A 19,275-nucleotide genomic window follows, 5' to 3' on the forward strand; every position below is an offset into this window, starting at 1 on the left:
AGGCTGCCGCACCTGCATAATGGGTGTCTGCATGGCCAGGGTCGGACCGAACGGGGTGGTTTGGTTTGATCCCAAACCACTGAACCAAACTGGTTAGATGTCAAACATGTTTGCACATCCCTAATCTAGGGATGTGCATGGAACCAGTTTGGAGGCCCTTTATGGGCCTCTGAACCGATTTTAACGATTGGTGGCTCAGCTGATTTGAAGGTGGGAGGGATCTCTTTAAGGATGGGGAATGATATTCTTATCCCTTCCGCTGCATTTCCCCCACCGGTGCTGCCTTTTAAAATGGTCTGGCAGGGTGGTAGTGTTCCTCATTGTCGCCTCAGTGCCTCCTCGGACTGTAAATGACTGGAAGTTTTTATTTTATTTATTTATTTTTGCATTTTTATACCGCCTTTCGTTAAAAGATAGCCCCAAGTTGCCACTATGCATGCGCCCGTCACGCTTGCTCGTGCACACATCGCAACCTGCACTCACACAGCAGCAACTTCCAGTCACTTCCAGTCCAAGGGCAGCAAGGAGGTATGCTGCCGCCCCGCCGGACTGTTTTAAAAGGCAGCTTCCCCCATCCTTTTAGAGATTCCCCCACCTTTGAATAGGCAGGCACTGGTTCTGTCCAAACCACTAGTCTCATCAGCTCTTGGCCATACGTTTTGCCTTGCACTTGCAATTCATAAGAACATAAGGAGCTCCCTGCTGGGACCAACAGTCTCTACTTGTGCAGTATCCTTTTTCATGCATTGGCAATGAGATGCCTCATGGAAGCTCAGAAGCAGAGGCGTATCTAGGGAAAATAGCGCCTAGGGCAAGCACTGAAATTGCGCCCCCTGTCCAAACAGCTGACACCCATCTTTCAGATAACTTTACCATAATATCAGCTGAAAAATACAAGTCAAGCTTGTTAATCTTTTAATATTTCAAAAACTATTCAGCAGTGGATGTAGCCAGACCAAAAAAATACTGGAAAACTACAAATTTCAGTATGCTGGGGCTCATGAAATACCCAAATACTATGTGGAGATGTACTTGGAAAACTAAACAGAAGTGCCTGTCTAATTCTCTACTATGCATTGTAGCATCACTATTACATAAGTTTTAATATTAAATGGAGAATTTGACTTTTCCCAGATACTCTGAAAGTAATTAAAGTACATGCAGAGTAAACTGTGTCACTGCTTGGAATATATTCTAGTATTTCAGGAAGACAGTTAAAATGTGAGAAAGAGAGCAAGAAACTCCTAGTGGGCCTTAATACTAAGGATTTCACACTGATTCAAAGACAAACTCACCATTAATAGCCATATTATTAAGACATCATATTTAACTCACTTATCACAAGAAGCAAAGTAAAAGCAAATGAATACAATCCTAGCTCATAAGTTTCAGCTCAGTATTCACAAGCCCTGGTTCTCTGTACATAGTGCCAATCTGAATATGTGTACAGTGTCTTATATCATATTATTATTTTTTTAAAAAATGTTTTACCTGTAGCCCCTTCAGGAGGCTTTCTAAAGGCTGTGGGGGCATGGGGGGGTTTGCAAAGGTTTCCCCTCCCCCCACTGGCCTCTAGGGCCTCGTAGGGACAATTTGAGCATGTGCGGTGGCCATTTAAAAAAATAATCTTTTTTTAAAAAATGGCCGCTGAAAACAAAATGGCCACCGTGTATGCTCAAATGGCCTCTGCAAGGCCTGGTATGGCCTAGGGCCTCACAGAGGCCATTTGAGTATGCGCGGTGGCCATTTAGTTTTTGGCAGCCTTTTTTTTTTTTTTTTAATTAATTTTACAAAATGGCGCTCCCTTCAAGTGGCGCCCGGGGCACATTGCCTGCCTGCCCTACACTAGATACACCCCTGCTCAGAAGCAGAAGATGTAGGCAAACAGCTCTCTCCTGTGGCTGCTTAATAGCAACTGGTAAGACCCTGCCTGATTGCTGCTGCTCTGATCAGTGGCACCAGTGTCTGTAGCGGTTGCTTGATCACAGGCCACATTATATCCTGGACCACAAATAGCTGGCTCCGTCTAGCATTTCATTAGGTTTGTTCTGTATCCTGGAAATGCTTCTGACTAGCATCCAAATTTTAAATATTTTTTTTGCATATGTGTGTGCATGTGCACATTCTTAAATTGCATTTTCTAATTTTTTTGTATAGCGTTATTAGGATTTAAGTATACCTTCTTCTTGCTTAGTGGAAACATTATCTTCTGATTAATTTTAATGAAGAAGACTTAACAGGCGTCTAAACAATACTGGTAAATGGGCAACAGGGATATACTTTTTGGCCAAGGGCCATGTTCAGCTGTGCATAGTTTGATTTTGCCAAAAGCAACAGTGACAATATGGCTAATGTAAACACTTGAGACTTTCTCATTACAGCAATGTCAAGAATCGAGTCCTGATAGAATTACACTCTATGGCTTAATGATGAAACCCATACAACGATTTCCTCAATTCATTCTGCTGCTACAGGCAAGTCATAGTGTACAATACAGAGGGTATTATATTATTTTGGAATTTACCATCTTAATAGTTGGAGCCATCAATTATCCATTGTGATGTTTTAAATGAGTTTTTTGTGGATAGAATCTTTCGTATTCGGGCTGACTTAGACTCAGACACCACAATTGTTGCAGAATCTAATGTAGAACTGTCCAGCAACTGCTTTTTAGGGGTGTGAGCCGACTTGAATTGAACCATATTCGTTGTTGAGCCAAACTGGGCCTGGTTTGAGCCGACTTGAAACTTATTAGTTAAAGGGGAAATCTGGGAAGGATTTCCCTTTATCAGTAAAAGGTGGGCAGGAGGCTTCACTAAAACTAGTTGAGGTGGGAGGAGAATAAATGTTTACATTAAAAGTGCTGCTGGGTGGCCAGGGGTGGCAGCAGCTTCCTGCCTCCCCTTTACTGGTAAAGAGGATTCTTTACCAGATTCCCATTTACCAGTAGAGCTTTGAGCCCATTTGATCCGGTCTCAGTTCGAGTGTGCACAAAACTCAATTTGAGCTCAGTTGGGCTCAAGTTCGGTTTAAGCTGAACGGGGTTTTCAGGTTTTGTGCACACCTCTTCTCTTATTATTTGGTTATGCTGGAACAGTTTCAGTTTCTGACTCATCATGATATGGATGAGCTGCTTGGAGAAGTGAGGCCTACCACCTGTTTTCTTGACCCTTGTCCAACATGGCTTATACTGTCTGACAGGGTTTTTTTTGTAGAAGGCCTGGTAGATACTATAAATGCTTCTCTGAGGGAGGGCAGGAGGCCTCCTTGTCTTCAGAAGCAGTCTAATAATTGCCTTCTTAAGAAGCCTACATTGAATCCCTCAAAGTTAAGCACTATAGATCTGTCTCTAATCTTCCATGGCTGGGAAAGGTAATTGAGAGGGTGGTAGCTGCCCAGCTGCAGACAGGAAACGATGATCTAGACCCATTTCAAACTGGTTTTCAAGTGGGCTATAAGATGGAGACTGCCTTGGTTGGCCTGATGGATGATCTCCAGTGGGGAATTGACAGAAGGAGTGTGACTCTGTTGGTCCTTTTGGATCTCTCTGTGGCTTTTGATTCTATCAACATAGTATCCTTCTGGGCTGTTCGAGAGGGTTGGAAATGGGAGGCACTGCTTTGCAGTGGTTCTGCTCCTACCTCTTAGGCAGATTCCAGATGGTGTAACTTGGAAAGTGTTGTTCTTCAAAATGTGAACTTCTGTATGGTGTCCCTCAGGGCTAGGGGTGTGCACAGACAATTATTTTCAGTTTGGTCCAAATTGGAACCAAATTCAGACCAAACTGTGGGTCCGTAGACCAGTGTGGTCAAATGGACCAGGCCAGCTGGTCAGTTCAACCAAACTAGCTCAAACCAGTTCAACAGTTGGATCCATGTAAATTGAGGATGGTGAGAGGTGAGGGTGGCAGCAGTGGGGGCGGGGCAACAAGAGGCATCTTCAAAAGTAAATGAGGTCCTTACTGGTGGTACCAAAGCTGCATGGAACAGTGGCACTCCACCCAGCAGCCCATGCCGCTGCTGCACAAGCTGCTGGGTGAAGCGCCACTGCTCCAGGCAGCATCAGTACCAATGGTAAGGACCTTATTTAATTTTGAAGATGCCTCTTACCACTGTCCTCAGTCGAGCGCGGGTCAAAGCGGTTTGCTTTGAATTGGGTTTGGTTCAATCTTGGACCAGCCGGCTTTCCTGAGGGGTAGTCCAGTTCGAGATCAAACTGCCCCAGTTCATGGTGGACCATCTTGAGACCGAACTGGTTCTGCATATCCCTGCCCAGGGCTTCATAATGTCTCCAATCTTTTTTACTTTCCACATGAAACGGCTGAGAGAGATCATCAAGAGATTTGGTACAGGGTCTTATCAATATGCTGATGACACCCAAATCTATTTCTCCATGTCATTAACATCAAGAGAAGGCATAAAGTCCCTAAATGCCTGCCTGGAGGCAGTGATGGGCTGAACCAGGGATAACAAATTGAGACTGAAGCCAAATAAGATGGAGGTACTTATTGTACGGTCAGAATTCAGGAAACAATTTGGACCTTCTGGTTCTGAATGGGGTCATACGTCCTCAGAAGGAATAGGTACACAGTCTGGGAAAGCTTTTGTACCCAATGGGTGTGCAAACTGGTTTGACTTGAACCAAGGTTTGAGTCGAACCTGTCAGGTTCAACCATCTTGTGTGCAAAACAAGTCCCTACAACAAGCAGGGCCAGTCCAAGCTCAAGCCAAATTGGGCTTTGTTCCAATCGAACTGATTCTAGTGCTTGTAAAGGGGAATCCATTAAGGATTCCCTTTTACAAGCACTGGGGGAACCCTATGGGGTATTAAAAGGACAGGAGGCAGTTACCTTAACTACCATGGCAGCTCCCCTAGGCCCTGCTCACACTCATCATCACAGACTGGTGGGGTCCTGGTTTGGGCCTCCACACAAATGCGGAGGCCCTTAGAGTGACCTCCATATGTGTATAGAGGCCTGAACTGGGCCTATGGCAGCCCGAGATGATGGTGAGCGGAGCACCATCGGGACCTAGGGGAGCCGCTGTTGGCCACAAGGAGCTATGTCACGGCGGCGGGTAAGTTAACCCCCTGCCCACCATTTTAAAGTCCTGTAGGTTTTCCCCAATGCTTGTAAGGGGGAATCCTTATACTAGAACAGGGCTATAACCTTCGACCAACCGAGTTTGATTCTGGTTCTAAGCACAAATGGAGCCGCTGGCTGGTTCGTCAGAACCAGTGTCTCAGAACCATTGTCTCAGGAGTGGTTCCGTGCACACCCCTGTGTCTTAGGTTGAGGCAGTGTCCAGGGGTGCTTTCGATGATGTGTCAGCTGTGTCTGTTTCTTGAGATAAACAACCTCGGAACAGTAGTACATATGGTGGTAATATCCATACTTGACTACTGCAATGTGCTCTATCTGGGGCTGCTTTGTACATAGTCTGGAAACTGTAGTTGGTATAGAATGTGGCAGTCAGGTTGGTCTCACGGTCATCTTGGAGAGACCATATTACTCCTATATTAAAAGACACTAGCTACCGCTATGTTTTCGGACAAAAGACAAGGTGCTGGTTATAACATGTAAAACCCTAAATAGCTTAGGCCCAGGTTATTTAAGAGAATGTTTTCTTCACTATGAGTCCCATCACCCATTGAGATCATCTGGAGAGGTTCTTCTGAAGTTGCCACCAGTTCGTCCAGTGGCTACATAGGGACAGGCCTTCTCGGTTGCCGCCCCAAGGCTCTGGAATGTGCTCCCTGCTGAAATAAGAGCATCTCTATCTCTGACAACTTTTTAGAAGTTTTTAAAGACTTTTGAACTCAACTTGTGGTTTTTAATTGTGTTAAGGTTTTAATTTGTTGTAACTTATCTTATTTTGCTGTAAACTGTCCAGAGATGGTGGTCTGCCATGGTGTACAAAAAAATAAAAATAAATAAATAGCACTGAAGTAGCTCTGTATACTGTTGAATTGGATTAGTCAAAGTTTTTCTGGTGGGTTTGTTCATTGGAGACCACTTAATATCTTGGTAATATTAATTTTAAAAATACATATTTTTATCACGCACTGTACTAAAGAGATTTTAAAAGATATATAACTAACTTATAGTACATAAACTTCCAGTTTCACTTGCAAAGTAATAAAACTTTTAAAAGGACTTTTCTATGTGAGAGGAGCATGGATGAATATATACTTCAATGTTGCATCTTTGAGTTTGCATGCAAGTCCCTAGAGCACAGAGTGGAATACAGAAGGCTGTGTAGGGATGCAGAATTGAATTGGCTGATTATGCTCTGTTAGAATGACATGTGGCATTCATCTTTTTTCCCTTACATAATTGGGTGTAAATATTCCGGGTAATTCCAATTGGGCAATATCACAGTAGAACCCACTATATATTCGGATATATAGTCCATCCTCTCACAAAAGAGAGGTACAGAAAGATTTTTAAAACTATTCATTAAAAAGTAATGCCAATTTACCATATGATTAAAAAATGGCTAAAACACAAGATGCTACAAGACCCTGACCTTCTAAGCTTCCTGGGTATTAAGGAGTACTGAGAGTACTTCCCTGAGTGTTCTCAATATTGTACCCTTGGTAGACCCTGGATATTAAAATGCCATAGCGAGTTTAAGATGGCCTCTTAAGTGTGCTGAATTCATAACAAGCATTATGAATAGAGCTGAAACAAAAAGCATTACATTTCTACCTTCTTTCTTTTCTTTTTGATGCCTCTTAAGGACATGTTGAAGAACACTACTAAAGGCCATCCTGACAGGTTGCCTCTACAGATGGCTCTCACAGAACTTGAAACATTGGCAGAAAAATTAAATGAAAGGAAAAGAGATGCAGATCAGCACTGTGAAATAAAACAAATTGCAAAAGCCATGAATGAGCGTTATCTGAACAAGGTAGGAACAACAGTTTGTTTCCTCCTCAGTTATAGAAGGAATAACTTAGAGCAAAGAGTGGCTTTCCATTGAGGGTGTGGGGCATTAATTTTTTAATGCTAGGTTATGGAATTCTGCAGTGGTGATTGTGTTCTGCTTCATGGAAGGTCAGTCATATTAACATTTTGTTGTTGTTGCCTGGCCTTCTACTGACTCAGAACATTAGTCCGTCTAACTTGTTGTTCACACTGAGTGGCAACGGCTAGATCGATAGGGTTTCAGATAGGAGTCTTCTCTTTCCCAGCCTACCTGGAGAGGGATTGAACCTGGGATGACTATCTATATATATAATTCTCCTGGGTGTGCCCAGGAGAAATGCGTCCCGACAGCCCAGCTGATTGGCTGGGCTGCAGGGGGCGCCCGATTGGTTGGCAGCACACCCAGGAGAATTCGCTTGCTGGGCGGCTGCGGAGGCAAGGCGGCGGGCCCAGGGCCGCGGCGGCGGAGCCCAGCAAGGTGGCGGCGGCCCCGGCCGTGAGGCGGGGCGACGCGGCAGGCCCAGAGCGATGGCGGCGGGCCAGGCCATGGTGGCGGGGCCCAGCGAGCGGCGGGCCCAGCGAGGCGGGGCAAGGCGGCGGGGCCCAGCGAGGCGGCGGGGACGGGCCCGGCCACGGAAGTGAGGCGGCGGGACTGGCCGGGCCGCGGAGACGAGGCGGCGGGACTGGCCGGGCCCGGCCGCGGAGGCGAGGCGGTGGCGGCCGCACTCGGCCCCCGCAGGGCGGCGGCGGCCGCACGGGTCAGCTAGTTATTATTATTTCTTGTTTACACAGCCAGTCAGGTGTTATTGACTGGTTTGTTTTATCCAGATATCGAGTCCTTCCCAAGGACCTGGGATGGCTGGATTTTATCATCAATACTGTTGGTTATTATAGATATTGTCGCAAAATATAGGCTGTTCCCAGTAAAGCTGCTTTTTGTAATTGGCTGATGGTGATTTCTGTGGCCCCTATGGTGTTGAGGTGCTCTTCAAGGTCTTTTGGAACTGCACCCAGGGCGCCAATTACCACTGGGATTATTTTGGTCTTTTTCTGCCACAGCCTTTCAATTTCAATTTGTAGATCTTTGTATTGGGTGATTTTTTCTATTTCTTTTTCTTCTATTCTGCTATCCCCTGGTATTGCTATGTCCATTATTTTGACTTGTTTTTCTTTCTTCTCGACTACAGTTCTATCTGGTGTATTGTGTGGCAGATGTTTGTCTGTTTGTAGTCGGAAGTCCCATAATATTTTTACATTTTCATTTTCTACAGCTTTTTCAATTTTATGGTCCCACCAATGTTTGGCTACAGGTAGCTTGTATTTTTTGCAGATGTTCCAGTGTATCATCCCTGCTACTTTGTCATGCCTTTGTTTGTAGTCAGTCTGTGTGATCTTTTTACAACAGCTGATTAGGTGGCCCACTGTTTCATCTGCTTCTTTACAAAGGCGGCACTTGCTGTTTGTGGTGGATTTTTCAACTTTTGCTCTTATTGCATTTGTTCTTAGTGCCTGTTCTTGTGCAGCCAGTATTAAACCCTCTGTTTCTTTCTTCAAGTTGCCATTCTTAAGCCATTGCCAGGTCTTGGTGATGTCTGATTTTCCACTTATATTGTGCAAATATTGACCATGCAGTGGCTTATTTCTCCATTTTTCTGCTCGGTTCTTAACTTGTTCTTTCTTGTAGGCCTGCTTTGTTTCATTGGTGTTGAATAGTTTTGCATTATTGACCATTTGAAGTGCATCTTCTTCACTGTCCTTTATATATTCTTCAAGGCCTCTTTTCTCCTCCTCTACTGTTTGATGGACTTGCAGCATTCCTCTTCCACCTGAGCTGTGAGGGAGGTATAGCCTATCAACATCACTGTGGGGGTGCAGAGAATGATTGATGGTCATGATTTTCCTGCTCTTACGATCTAGTGTCTCTAGCTCTGCCTGGGTCCAATCTATTATCCCTGCAGTGTATCTGATAATAGGTATAGCCCAGGTGTTTATGGCTTGTATGGTGTTCCCGCCATTGAGTTTGGACTTGAGGATTTTTCTAACTCTCCTGATGTATTCACTTCCAATTTTTCTTTTAACTTCAGTGTGTACGATTTTATCAGCCTGGAGAATGCCGAAGTATTTGTAAGGTTCTTTCTCTTCCAGGTTCTTGATCTTGCTTCCATTGGGCAGTTCTATTCCTTCTGTTTTTGTTATTTTCCCTCTGTTCATTATTAATGCAGCACACGTGTCTAGTCCAAACTCCATTGCTATATTGCTACTGAATATACGGACAGTGTTTAGCAGTGATTCGATTTCTGACTGGGACTTTACATACAACTTCAGATCGTTCATGTACAGCAGATGGTTGATTTGATTTGATGTTTTAGATGTTTGGTATCTGAGGCCTGTTTTGTTTAGTATTTGTGAAAGTGGAGTCATGGCGATTACAAACAACAGAGGGGATAGTGAGTCCCCTTGGAAAATGCCTCTTCTAATGCTAACCTGTCCAAGTGTCTCGCCATTGATTCTTCACTGTGTACTCCACATGCTCATTGCTCTTTTTTTATAAATATCTGAATGTTTTTGCTGACACCAGTTGTTTCTAAACATTTTAGTATCCATGTGTGAGCCAATGAATCGAAGGCTTTCTTGTAGTCAATCCATGCAACACTTAGATTGGTTTTTCTTCTCTTGCAATTTTCTAAAATCATTTTGTCAATCAGCAGCTGGTCTTTTGTGCCTCTGGTGTTCGGGCAATTTCCTTTCTGTTCAACTGGAAGCTGTTTGTTAGTTAGTAAGTGTTGCATCACTTCATCTGCTATTATTCCAGTTAATAATTTGAACATGGTTGGCAGACAGGTTATCGGTCTATAATTACTTGGAAGTGCACCTTTTGCTGGGTCTTTCATGATGAGATAGCAATAGCAATAGCACTTACATTTATATACCACTCTATAGCTGGAAGCTCTCTAAGCGGTTTACAATGATGTAGCATATTGCCCCCAACATTCTGGGTACTCATTTTACCGACCTCGGAAGGATGGAAGGCTGAGTCAACCTTGAGATGAGTTTTCCCAGTTGTTAGCCATTGTTCAATATCACCTCCTTGCAAAATGTGATTGAACTGTTTTGATAGTTGTTTATGAAGGCTTGTTAGGTGTTTAATCCAAAAGCCATGCAGTTCATCGTCGCCTAGAGCAGTCCAATTTTTAATTTTCTCTGCTCTTTCACTTATTAATTCTGGTGTTATTATTAGATCTTGCATTTGTTGGTTACATTTTTTGACCTCTTTCATCCAGCCTGCTTTTTTATTATAATCCATTGGATTGTCCCATAATTTCCCCCAGAATTGCACTGTTTCTTCATTTGGTGTTTCTATGTTTCTTGCAGTTTCTCCTTCTATGCTTTGGTAGAAACGTATCTGATTCGACTGGAATTGGAGATTCTGCCTGTGTTGTGTAGTTCTGGCTTCGTATCTGCTAATCTTCTTTGACACTGCTGTTATTTGCTGCATTATTATTATTATTATTATTATTATTATTATTATTATTTACATTTACATTTACATTTACATTTATATCCCACTCTTCCTCCAAGGAGCAGTGTACTACATACTTAAGTTTCTCCTCACAACAACCCTGTGAGGCAGGTTAGGCTGAGAGAGAAGTGACTGGCCCAGAGTCACCCAGAAAGTATCATGGCTGAATGGGAATTTGAACTCGAGTCTCTCCAGTCCTAGTCTAGCACTCTAACCAGCACACTACTCTGGCTCTCACCATGTGCCTTACTGCTGGGCTGTGCCCTCCTCTTTGGGTCTGCGATGGTGACAGGAAAACCAGCATGATGTAGTGATTAGGGGAGTTGGACTAGGAGAACCTGGGTTCAGTCCCCTGCTCAGGTAATTAAACTTGCAGGATTGTCTTTGGACAACCACTCATTCTTAGCTCAATCTACCTCACAGGGCTGTTGCAAGGATAACGAGGTGCCTCCGTTTATGCACACAGTCTTGAGCTTCTTAGCAAAAGTGTGGGCTATAAGTGAATAATAAAATGTTATTTCAATAATAATATTCTGTTTATGCTGTCTGCACACCCAGGTCAATAACTTAGCATAACTTTTTGTGAATTTCCAGTAGATGTGGAGGAAGTGGTGACATGGCAGAAAGTCTTATTTAGCAGGCAACTAAGAAGGTTTTGTTGCAGTTGTGGCTCTCCATAATCTTACTGTATTATCAAGAAAACTAGTTGGTAATCGGGGCACTATATATTCAAAATGGTAAAATGAGAACATTAATAGAAATGATATGATGTCTTTAACAAAACAGATGGATTACCAAAAGCATTGGGCACAATATCTGTCTATCTATCTATCTATCTATCTATCTATCTATCTATCTATCTATCTATCTATCTAGAGCAATGAAAGTGCAGCCAAAGGGTATGTTATAATGAATCAACTAATGTATCTTTTTCAAATTTCAGTTACTCAGCAGTGGGAACAGACACCTCATACGAACTGATGACATGCTGGAAACGGTTTACAGTGACAGAAGAGAAATCATCAAAACCAAAGAACGACGGTTGTTCATGTTAAATGATGTATTGATGTGTGCTACAGTAAATGTCCGGTAAGATTCCAGTCATATTCTCTAAAGATGTTACCTGAGAAAGTACAAACGTGTGTGTGTGTGTACTGTAACTTACATTCTGAGTAATAATAACTGTGTTCTACTTGATTTTATGTTCCAATAATGCCATTACCATGGTTACAGTAAGTGTTCTACATGATTTTATGTTCTAATAATGCTATTCCCATGGTGGGGCCTGGGCTTAGTGTTAAAGCAAATACTTTACATATAGAAGGTCTCAAGTTGTATCTCTGGTTTAAAAAGATCTCTCTCATATCTTGGCTGGGAAAGCTCGCTATTTGAGACCCTGGAGAGCAGTTGCCAGTAGATGGTATTGGGTTTGCTGGATCCATGGTCTCTGATCTAGTGTGACACAGTTCCTTATATCCTTGGTGTTTAGACCCAAATACATGGTGTTTGACTTTAGAAGGACTGTTAGAAAGTGCATTTAGTTTGCCACAGGGCCCCAGGGGGTGTGGAGGCCCTGGACTTCGGCCCTGATGTCCAGGGGTAAGAGTGCCTCTGCCTGACAGTTTCAGGAGGCTGCAGAGGGAAGGAGAGAGAGTAAAAAATTGCCTTCCACACCGTCATCCCCACGCAACAGAAAAACCTGGAGCATCTGTGGAATTTTTGTCTTGATGTCAGCCATTGTTACCAGCTTTGCCACTAAATGTGCCAGTTGCCTGGCCCATCTAAAATGGGAATAAGGTGACCTAGTTACAAGTCTGATAGGAAAGCAGTTGATGTACTCTGGCTATGATGCAGCAAATCAATTTTCTGCATGTGCCAAAGATTTTGTATATATAGTTACATTTCTCCCCTCCCCCAACTTCAGAGTGTGGGTATGGCTTTTGTGCCATTGGGCGGCGGAGGGGGGGAAATACACACGCCTGGTTGCACATGCATATGTGGTATGCATGTTCTGTGGGCTGCTGTTCTTAGGCCTGATTCAAGTATAGACATGCAGAAGTAAATCCTTCTATTTTAGTGGAGCTTATTTCTAGGTATTGTAAGGATTATCTCTTTAGACTCCAGTCACATGCTCACTGAAGTAAGTGGTAAATTGTAAGTGGAATTATGTGCAAATTTTTGTAATCTTAAATTGCTGTTCAAATGATGGGGGATAGTACTAAATGGTAAGGGCCAGTGTGGTGCAGTAGAGATGCTGAAACCTGATGTTCCATGTTCTTCCCAGGTATGCTACTCTTCTCCCTGTTGGCTGGGCTGTTTTCAGGTTAGCAAAAGGTTAAATTGCCACCGTGTTTGTGTTTAGCTCTTTCCTTTTCAACTTGCATGTTTTAACCTAAGAGTATTCCCCCACCCCAGTATAATTTAGCTTAGTTAGGCCCCATGTGCAAGTTGTCTTACTTATTTCTCTGACAGTATCTTGAATCTGATCCATCCTTTATTTTGCTTTGATGCAGGGAAAAGGAAAAGCATTTAAAGTTGGATCAGCATTTCTTTTGTTCTCCAGAGCTCAGAGGTGTTTGTATCTGGGTTTTTAGACTAAGTCTGAATAATGCCTGCTCCTGTGATGACATAGATTGCAGGCAGGCCTATCCTTTTAGGTAGGGCAAATTGAGGCAATTGTGCTGGGCCCCATGTCATTTTCAACTCTGCACCATTCAAAGCTTAAATGGCCTACATGGGCACCTCACAGCTGGGAGATGACTGCATAGTCCATTCAGAACTTAAGAACATCCCTGCTGGGTCAGGCCCAAGGCCCATCTAGTCCCGCATCCTGTTTCACACAGTGGGCCACCAGATGGCACTGGAAGCCTACAGGCAGGGCATGCCCTCTCTCCTGCTATCACTCCCCTGCAACTGGTATTCAGAGGCATCCTGCCTCTGAGGCTGAAGGTGGCCTATAGCCCTCTGACTAGTAGACATTGATAGACCTCTCCTCCATGAAGTTATCCAAACCCCTCTTAAAGCCATTCAGGTTGTTGGCTGTCACCACATCTTGTGCCAGAGAATTCCACAAGTTGATTATGCGTTGTGTGAAAAAGTACCTCCATTTGTTGGTCCTAAGTTTCCTGGCAATCAATTTCATGGGATGACCTCTGGTTTTAGTGTTATGTGAGAGGGAGAAGAATTTCTCTCTATCCACTTTCTCCACACCATGCATGATTTTATAGATCTCTATCATGTCTCCCTGCAGTCATCTTTTTTCTAAACTAGATAAACCCAAGTGTTGTAGCCTTGCCTCATAAGAAAGGTGTTCCAGGCCCGTGATCATCCTGCTTGCCCTCTTCTGCACCTTTTCCAGTTCTGCAATGTCCTTTTTTAGATGTGGTGACCAGAATTGTATGCAGTACTCCAAGTGTGGCTGCACCATAGTTTTGTATAAGGGCATTACCTCTGCTAACTTGGCAAAGAGGCACCTTTTAACGTGGTGATTCTCTTTATTTAGCAGGGGGAAAGTAACTGGCCCTATCCACCCCCAGCACAGTACTGTGTTGGCCATTGGGAGGGGAGTGGCAGCTATACAGAAGAAGGTGAAGGGAGAAATGAGACCGAGGGAAGCAGACGAGACATCAGAAAGAAGTAGTGAATGTGAAGCAATGGGGACCAAGAGAACTGTGACAAACGGCTCTGACTAGCAACCATTAACTGACACTGTGCCACATAATCAGAGGCTGAGTCATTTTTGTCGCTTGTTCGTTGTTACACCTCTTAACTGTTTTAATAAGATAAACAAATGTTGCACATATTCACTAAATTCTTGAGTGTTGGTCAGTCTGCCTCTTTTCGTCCTTGAGAAGTGTATGCGTTATTCCTGTTCTTCAGTTTCTGCAAAAAGGCTTGCTATCTGTTGTGAAGAATAAGCTGTTTGAGTTCTAATCTTGGAACTGGAATTGACAATCTGCTCATAATAGAAGCTTGCCTTATTTTCCCTACAACTTTTTAGTGAACTGCTTTAACGCCTCTACTTTTTAAGGGTTTTCTTTGCCGAACTTGAGATCCATTCAGATCCATACTTTGTCTACCAGCTGCCTCTCCCACAGAAAGGTCATATGTGCAATTGAAATACTAACTAGTATTCCTTGGAAGTTTAGAAGAGAAGTTGTGATGAAAGATGTCCCCCAATTAGGGAAAGGTGTCCTTAAAGGAAGAATGACGTTCACACTCATGGCATGCATACATCCTTGTCATACAGGCAGTATCATCCAAATGGCCCCCAAATTTCTTCCTCTTTACTACAACTTCCTCCATTGTAATTATACTGGAAATGCACAATGTCCACATAAAGGAATAAAGGGCATGAAACAAAGCAAAAATACATGGTCAGTTCCCTCCACAATGAACTTTTCAGTACATGGTTCTACCCAAATTAATCACTGAGATAAATGTCACTTACATAAGAGCATTAAAACACACTATATTTTTAAAAGCCCTCTCATAAACCTATTGTAATTTTTCAGTTGTATAGATTTAATGGTAAAGTTTATCAACCCAATCTCATCTGTGTGTGTTGCATGTGTGCATGTGGAGCATCTTCCTTGCTTTACTTTGAAATAATTGCCCAGAGGAGTACCTTTGGGGGCTACTGAGGACTGGGGTGAGTATTACAGTTGCCATACAGATACTAGTGAAAATGGTCTGCTTGGCTTTGGCTAATGAAACTTGCCCTCCCATAATGTTGGCAAGTAGTTATCATTTGACCCATCGTGTTTTGAGTTTATCGAGCCTGACTGAGTGGCTGCTGGGAATGTGGAAAAGGGCTGCACAGTGGTGGAGGTGGCATGTATTTACAAGAGTTAGAGACTGGTTGGATGGCTTGCCCAGGAGAAGCTTTTCTCTGTAGCATCCCCATGGCAACTGTAATATTAGCTCTTGGATCTGACATTCAGAAGTAAAGAGGGCCTATCTCTGCCTGTTAGAAATGCCCACAGGAAAAAGGGAATGAGACCCACGTGTACTTAGGTAAGTTGTGTTGATTCAAGATTTCACTAAAACACAGTCAAAAGTTACACATGGTGGAAAAATATATATAGTAAGGTTTATGACCTCTGTAACCCTTTCCCCCTTGAAGTTAAGGTCCTGTTATATGTAATAAAATGAAGAGCTCCTGTGTCTTCCGTTTTGCTTCTGTTTTCCACTCCTATTTATCTTCTTTTAAGGTCTTTGTATGGAGATGTTCTTATCTGCCTGAATCTCAATTCTGTGTTCTTTGTTGTTACTAGAACTTTTCATGTTTTATTTAATGAGAAAATATTTTACACACACTTTTCACATGTCTGGCTTTGCAGAGCACACAGGCAGTCAGTGACAAATACCTTGGAATTGTTACATGAGACATTCAAAACAAAGTGCTGCATGGGGGCAGAGGGAAAGAAAAGGGAAGGTTGCCAAACTTCTTTTTTTCCTTCTGGATAACAGCATACTGTCCTTTTAAGGAGGATAACTTTCTTCTAGGAAACATCATGGTGTTTAGTTATTGCTGAACTCTGAACATAAGATTTAAAACCTTAACTCAGCACAGTATAGATCACTTTATCTGTGTTATTGAAGCATATGCCTGAATTTAAATGATAGATAAAATGGATCAAGCTAAAATGTTCTCTTCTGTGTCCTGATTTTAGTTCTTTGCATGAAAGTAGTGGCATTGTGACCGGCCAGAGGTACTTACTAAAATGGAGTGTGCCCCTTGGACATGTGGATGTCATTGAATATGGGAGTAGTGATGGTCAAAGTGAGAACTGCAGATTCCCGCCACAGCATTGTTCTGAGAATATGGTTGTCAATGCTAAACCAAGTAAGTATTGGCCAGTAGTTGCTTGTGGCTACTCATTTCTCATTTTAAATAACTATGTGAAGATTTGTAATGACTCCTTTACATTATTATGCAATTTTGACCCTTGCCTAATGTTTGTATGTTAATGTTCAGAAAACATGGTCCCTTGGGCCTAATCCAATATTTTGCATCATTCACAATGTGAAAATTACAAATACTCCACCACTGGGTTGGCACTGGCAACCAGTTGGCTGAGCAAAAATTTCCAAGGAGTAATTGTGGAATACTTCTGCTGGTTCTTTTCCCAGTATATGGTTCAAAGAACTGAGGCTGACATCCTAAGCAACACAATATGGATGCATCAGGAAGACATGTCTATGCTGCAGAGAGTTTCCCCACTACTGCTGTGCATGCGTGTGATCTTTGCTGCCTCCAGAAGTGCCCTTTGCCTTCTGAATATGTGTCCTTGAGGGTCTCACAGCCCTCAGGGCACTTCAGAGAGCACAAAGATTGCCCCAAAATCTCTCCCTCTCACCTTCATGGGTGTAGTGGAAGTGGGGAAGCTCTGTGGCTGTGTTCTGAACAGCTAGAGAAGTGCAAATCGATTCTGGTCAAATCTGCTCAAGCTCAAATCGGGGTAATTCAAACTCTACTCGAATAACCCTAAATAAAGGACCTGATTAGAGTTTGAATTGAATCAGCCGCAATTCAAGCTCAGATCAATTTGAGTGATTTGAATGGTGAGGGATGTATTCTCTTTCGCTGATAGATTTACTAGCACTGGCTCCCAACTGGTTTGAGATCTCCTTGGTTCTTGGTTGGTTTGTTACCATTCAAATCAAGTGTTGTCATGGGCAACTGTGCCACCATTGGCTGGGGGAGGGAGTAGGGAAGGGGGAGGCCAAAGGAGGGATTTTCAAAATGTATTTAAGGGGTTGCTTGGAGGCAGAGAGACAAAGAGCCATTTGTGTCTTGAGAGAAGGATCATAAGAAAGAGACAGCAGCAGTACATAGAGAAGAGACTGGCAGTGGTGCTCTGGGCCTGCCCCTGCCTGGCCCAGTAAGTAGAGAGAGAGACAGAGAATGCCTGCTGATTTATCTGTCTCTCTGTCTCTACTTCTAATTTTCAGTGCCAACTGCTTTTATTTTCTTTGTCTGTTTTTTACTAGTGGTACTAGCAGGTCCCAATGGCTTTAACTGGGTGCTGCTTTGACCCCCCCCCCCGCTTCTTTGCATTTTTCTTCTTCTTCTTCTTGGTTGTAGCCCTCAGTTGCTTTAATAACTTTGGTACTGTTTCTTTTTCTTTTTCTTTTCGCACCCCCAAGCTGCACCTTTGCTGCTGTCTGTGTGCCTGGTGGATTCATTTTTTGTTTTTTGGAGGTTGGTGTGTTCTGTCTGGTGTCTAGCCTGCAAGGCTCTCTCTGATTGCCTGTTTTTTGGGTGGTTTCATTGTTTTGATTGGGTGGGCGCCCACCCGCTTGTGCTCACCTCCCCTTCCTCCACCGGGTGTCTGCTCGGCTCAAAGTGCCTCCAAGAGCAACACCTGGCAGACTCCAGTTGAAGAGGCTGGAATGGAACCCCCCAGCTGAAGACACCAGAAGGTGAGAGCCCTCCCTCACCTTGGTCAGGTTATTAGAACTCAGAGTTATTTAAATAGAGCTTAGTTTGGGGAAGGCGATGGTGAGAGGGGCCTACTCCTCGAGTCAACCCCACTAATGTGCACGGGCTGTCCTTTCTGGTGGGTTCTGAAGCCACCTTTCCGGGTCCTGCAGCCACCTTTGGTGGCTGAGGTAGAATTGGGCGGGGGGTGGGGAGACTCTTCCCCTGTCAGGGAAGATGCTCTTCCCATGGCGACAGAGGAGGAAGTGTCGGCTGCTAGCCCAGCTAGATCACTCTCTCCATCCTCCCCAATCCCAAATGGCAGTATGACACACACACCCATCTGAAACTGAGGAGGAGTAGGAACTACTTCCACTTCCTGGGCCTTTTCAGCCCTGGTGGAGGGTGGTGGTGGTGGTAGCGGCCCACAAAATGAACCAGCAACCCCTGTGCCACCACCACCAAAACAGTCGCAGACCGATAGCAGCTTGGTGTGGGACCACTTTGAGCTCAGCGATGGTGACCCACACCACACTGTGGGGCACAGGTCAGAAGGAGGAAGGACCCTGAGCATCTTATGACATTGGGGATATGGCAGCATCTGTGATGGCATCACCTGGGGGTCCTTCTGGCAGCAGTAGGCCTCCTGCTAGCAGCAATAGGCCTGGTGTGTCCTCAGCTAGTGGCAAGGCATCTGCTCCTTCTCCCAAGCAGGGGAAGTTGCCTGCATGGTGGGTGTGACTGGTGGGCAAGTGGTCTGGTCACCCAGAACCTCATCTCATCACCCAAACCATTAGACAACCAGCAATTCCAGGTGGTGGAGAATGCTGGCTTCCTCTGGCTGCTTGACCCAGTTACAACATCCCTTCACTACCTTCAGGAGGTGGGTAGTACCCTCCCTGTATAGAGCATGCAGGAAACCTGTGTTGGGGCTGCTGCACACAGCAGTGCCTGACACTAGTGTGCACTTCAGGGTTGCCAGAACCTAAGGGGTATACTCGTGGGTAAAATGGGCCGTAAACCAGAATTTGGCTTTTTAAAAGCCAAATCTGGTCACCTAGGTGCACTTCACTGTGGACCAGTCCCCGTGGGAGGTACACTGCTTACCTGTCCCTAATGGCATACTGGTGGGGGCAGGAGAGCGAGGGGACATCTGCTGGTGGGGGCACAGGTGGGCTGTGCTGTATGTGAAAGTGCTGGACACTAATTGCATGGCAGATGAGCTGTTGGTGGCCATGGGTCATCAAGTGGAGGGATGGCTGCCCGGGCAGCCAAACTTTCACTGAGGGTTCATGGTCACGGACAGTGCTGCCAACATAACTAAGGCAGCCGAGCAGGGTCAGTTTGTGATGCGCTTGGCCCTTCTGGGGCTGTGGGCAGGCAAGACATCTCTGCTGCAGG

At 44.2% G+C, this 19,275-nt stretch overlaps 1 protein-coding gene across 9 annotated transcripts in view; it reads left to right on the forward strand.

The window, feature by feature from the left end:
- The window catches only part of ARHGEF10 (Rho guanine nucleotide exchange factor 10), a 141,229-nt gene that overhangs the window by 56,168 nt on the left and 65,786 nt on the right, over positions 1–19,275 (forward strand). For 6 of the 9 annotated variants that reach the window (XM_053286169.1, XM_053286170.1, XM_053286172.1 and 3 more), the window contains 5 exons: positions 2,382–2,474; positions 6,741–6,911; positions 11,392–11,537; positions 12,733–12,771; positions 16,124–16,296. In XM_053286169.1, coding sequence (XP_053142144.1) covers positions 2,382–2,474; positions 6,741–6,911; positions 11,392–11,537; positions 12,733–12,771; positions 16,124–16,296 — 622 coding nt within the window. The remainder of the gene's footprint in view (positions 1–2,381; positions 2,475–6,740; positions 6,912–11,391; positions 11,538–12,732; positions 12,772–16,123; positions 16,297–19,275) is intronic. The other 3 variants (XM_053286171.1, XM_053286173.1, XM_053286177.1) reach the window with 1 other exon arrangement.

Source organism: Hemicordylus capensis, chromosome 1 (assembly GCF_027244095.1).
Source record: "Hemicordylus capensis ecotype Gifberg chromosome 1, rHemCap1.1.pri, whole genome shotgun sequence".
Lineage (NCBI taxonomy): Eukaryota > Metazoa > Chordata > Lepidosauria > Squamata > Cordylidae > Hemicordylus > Hemicordylus capensis.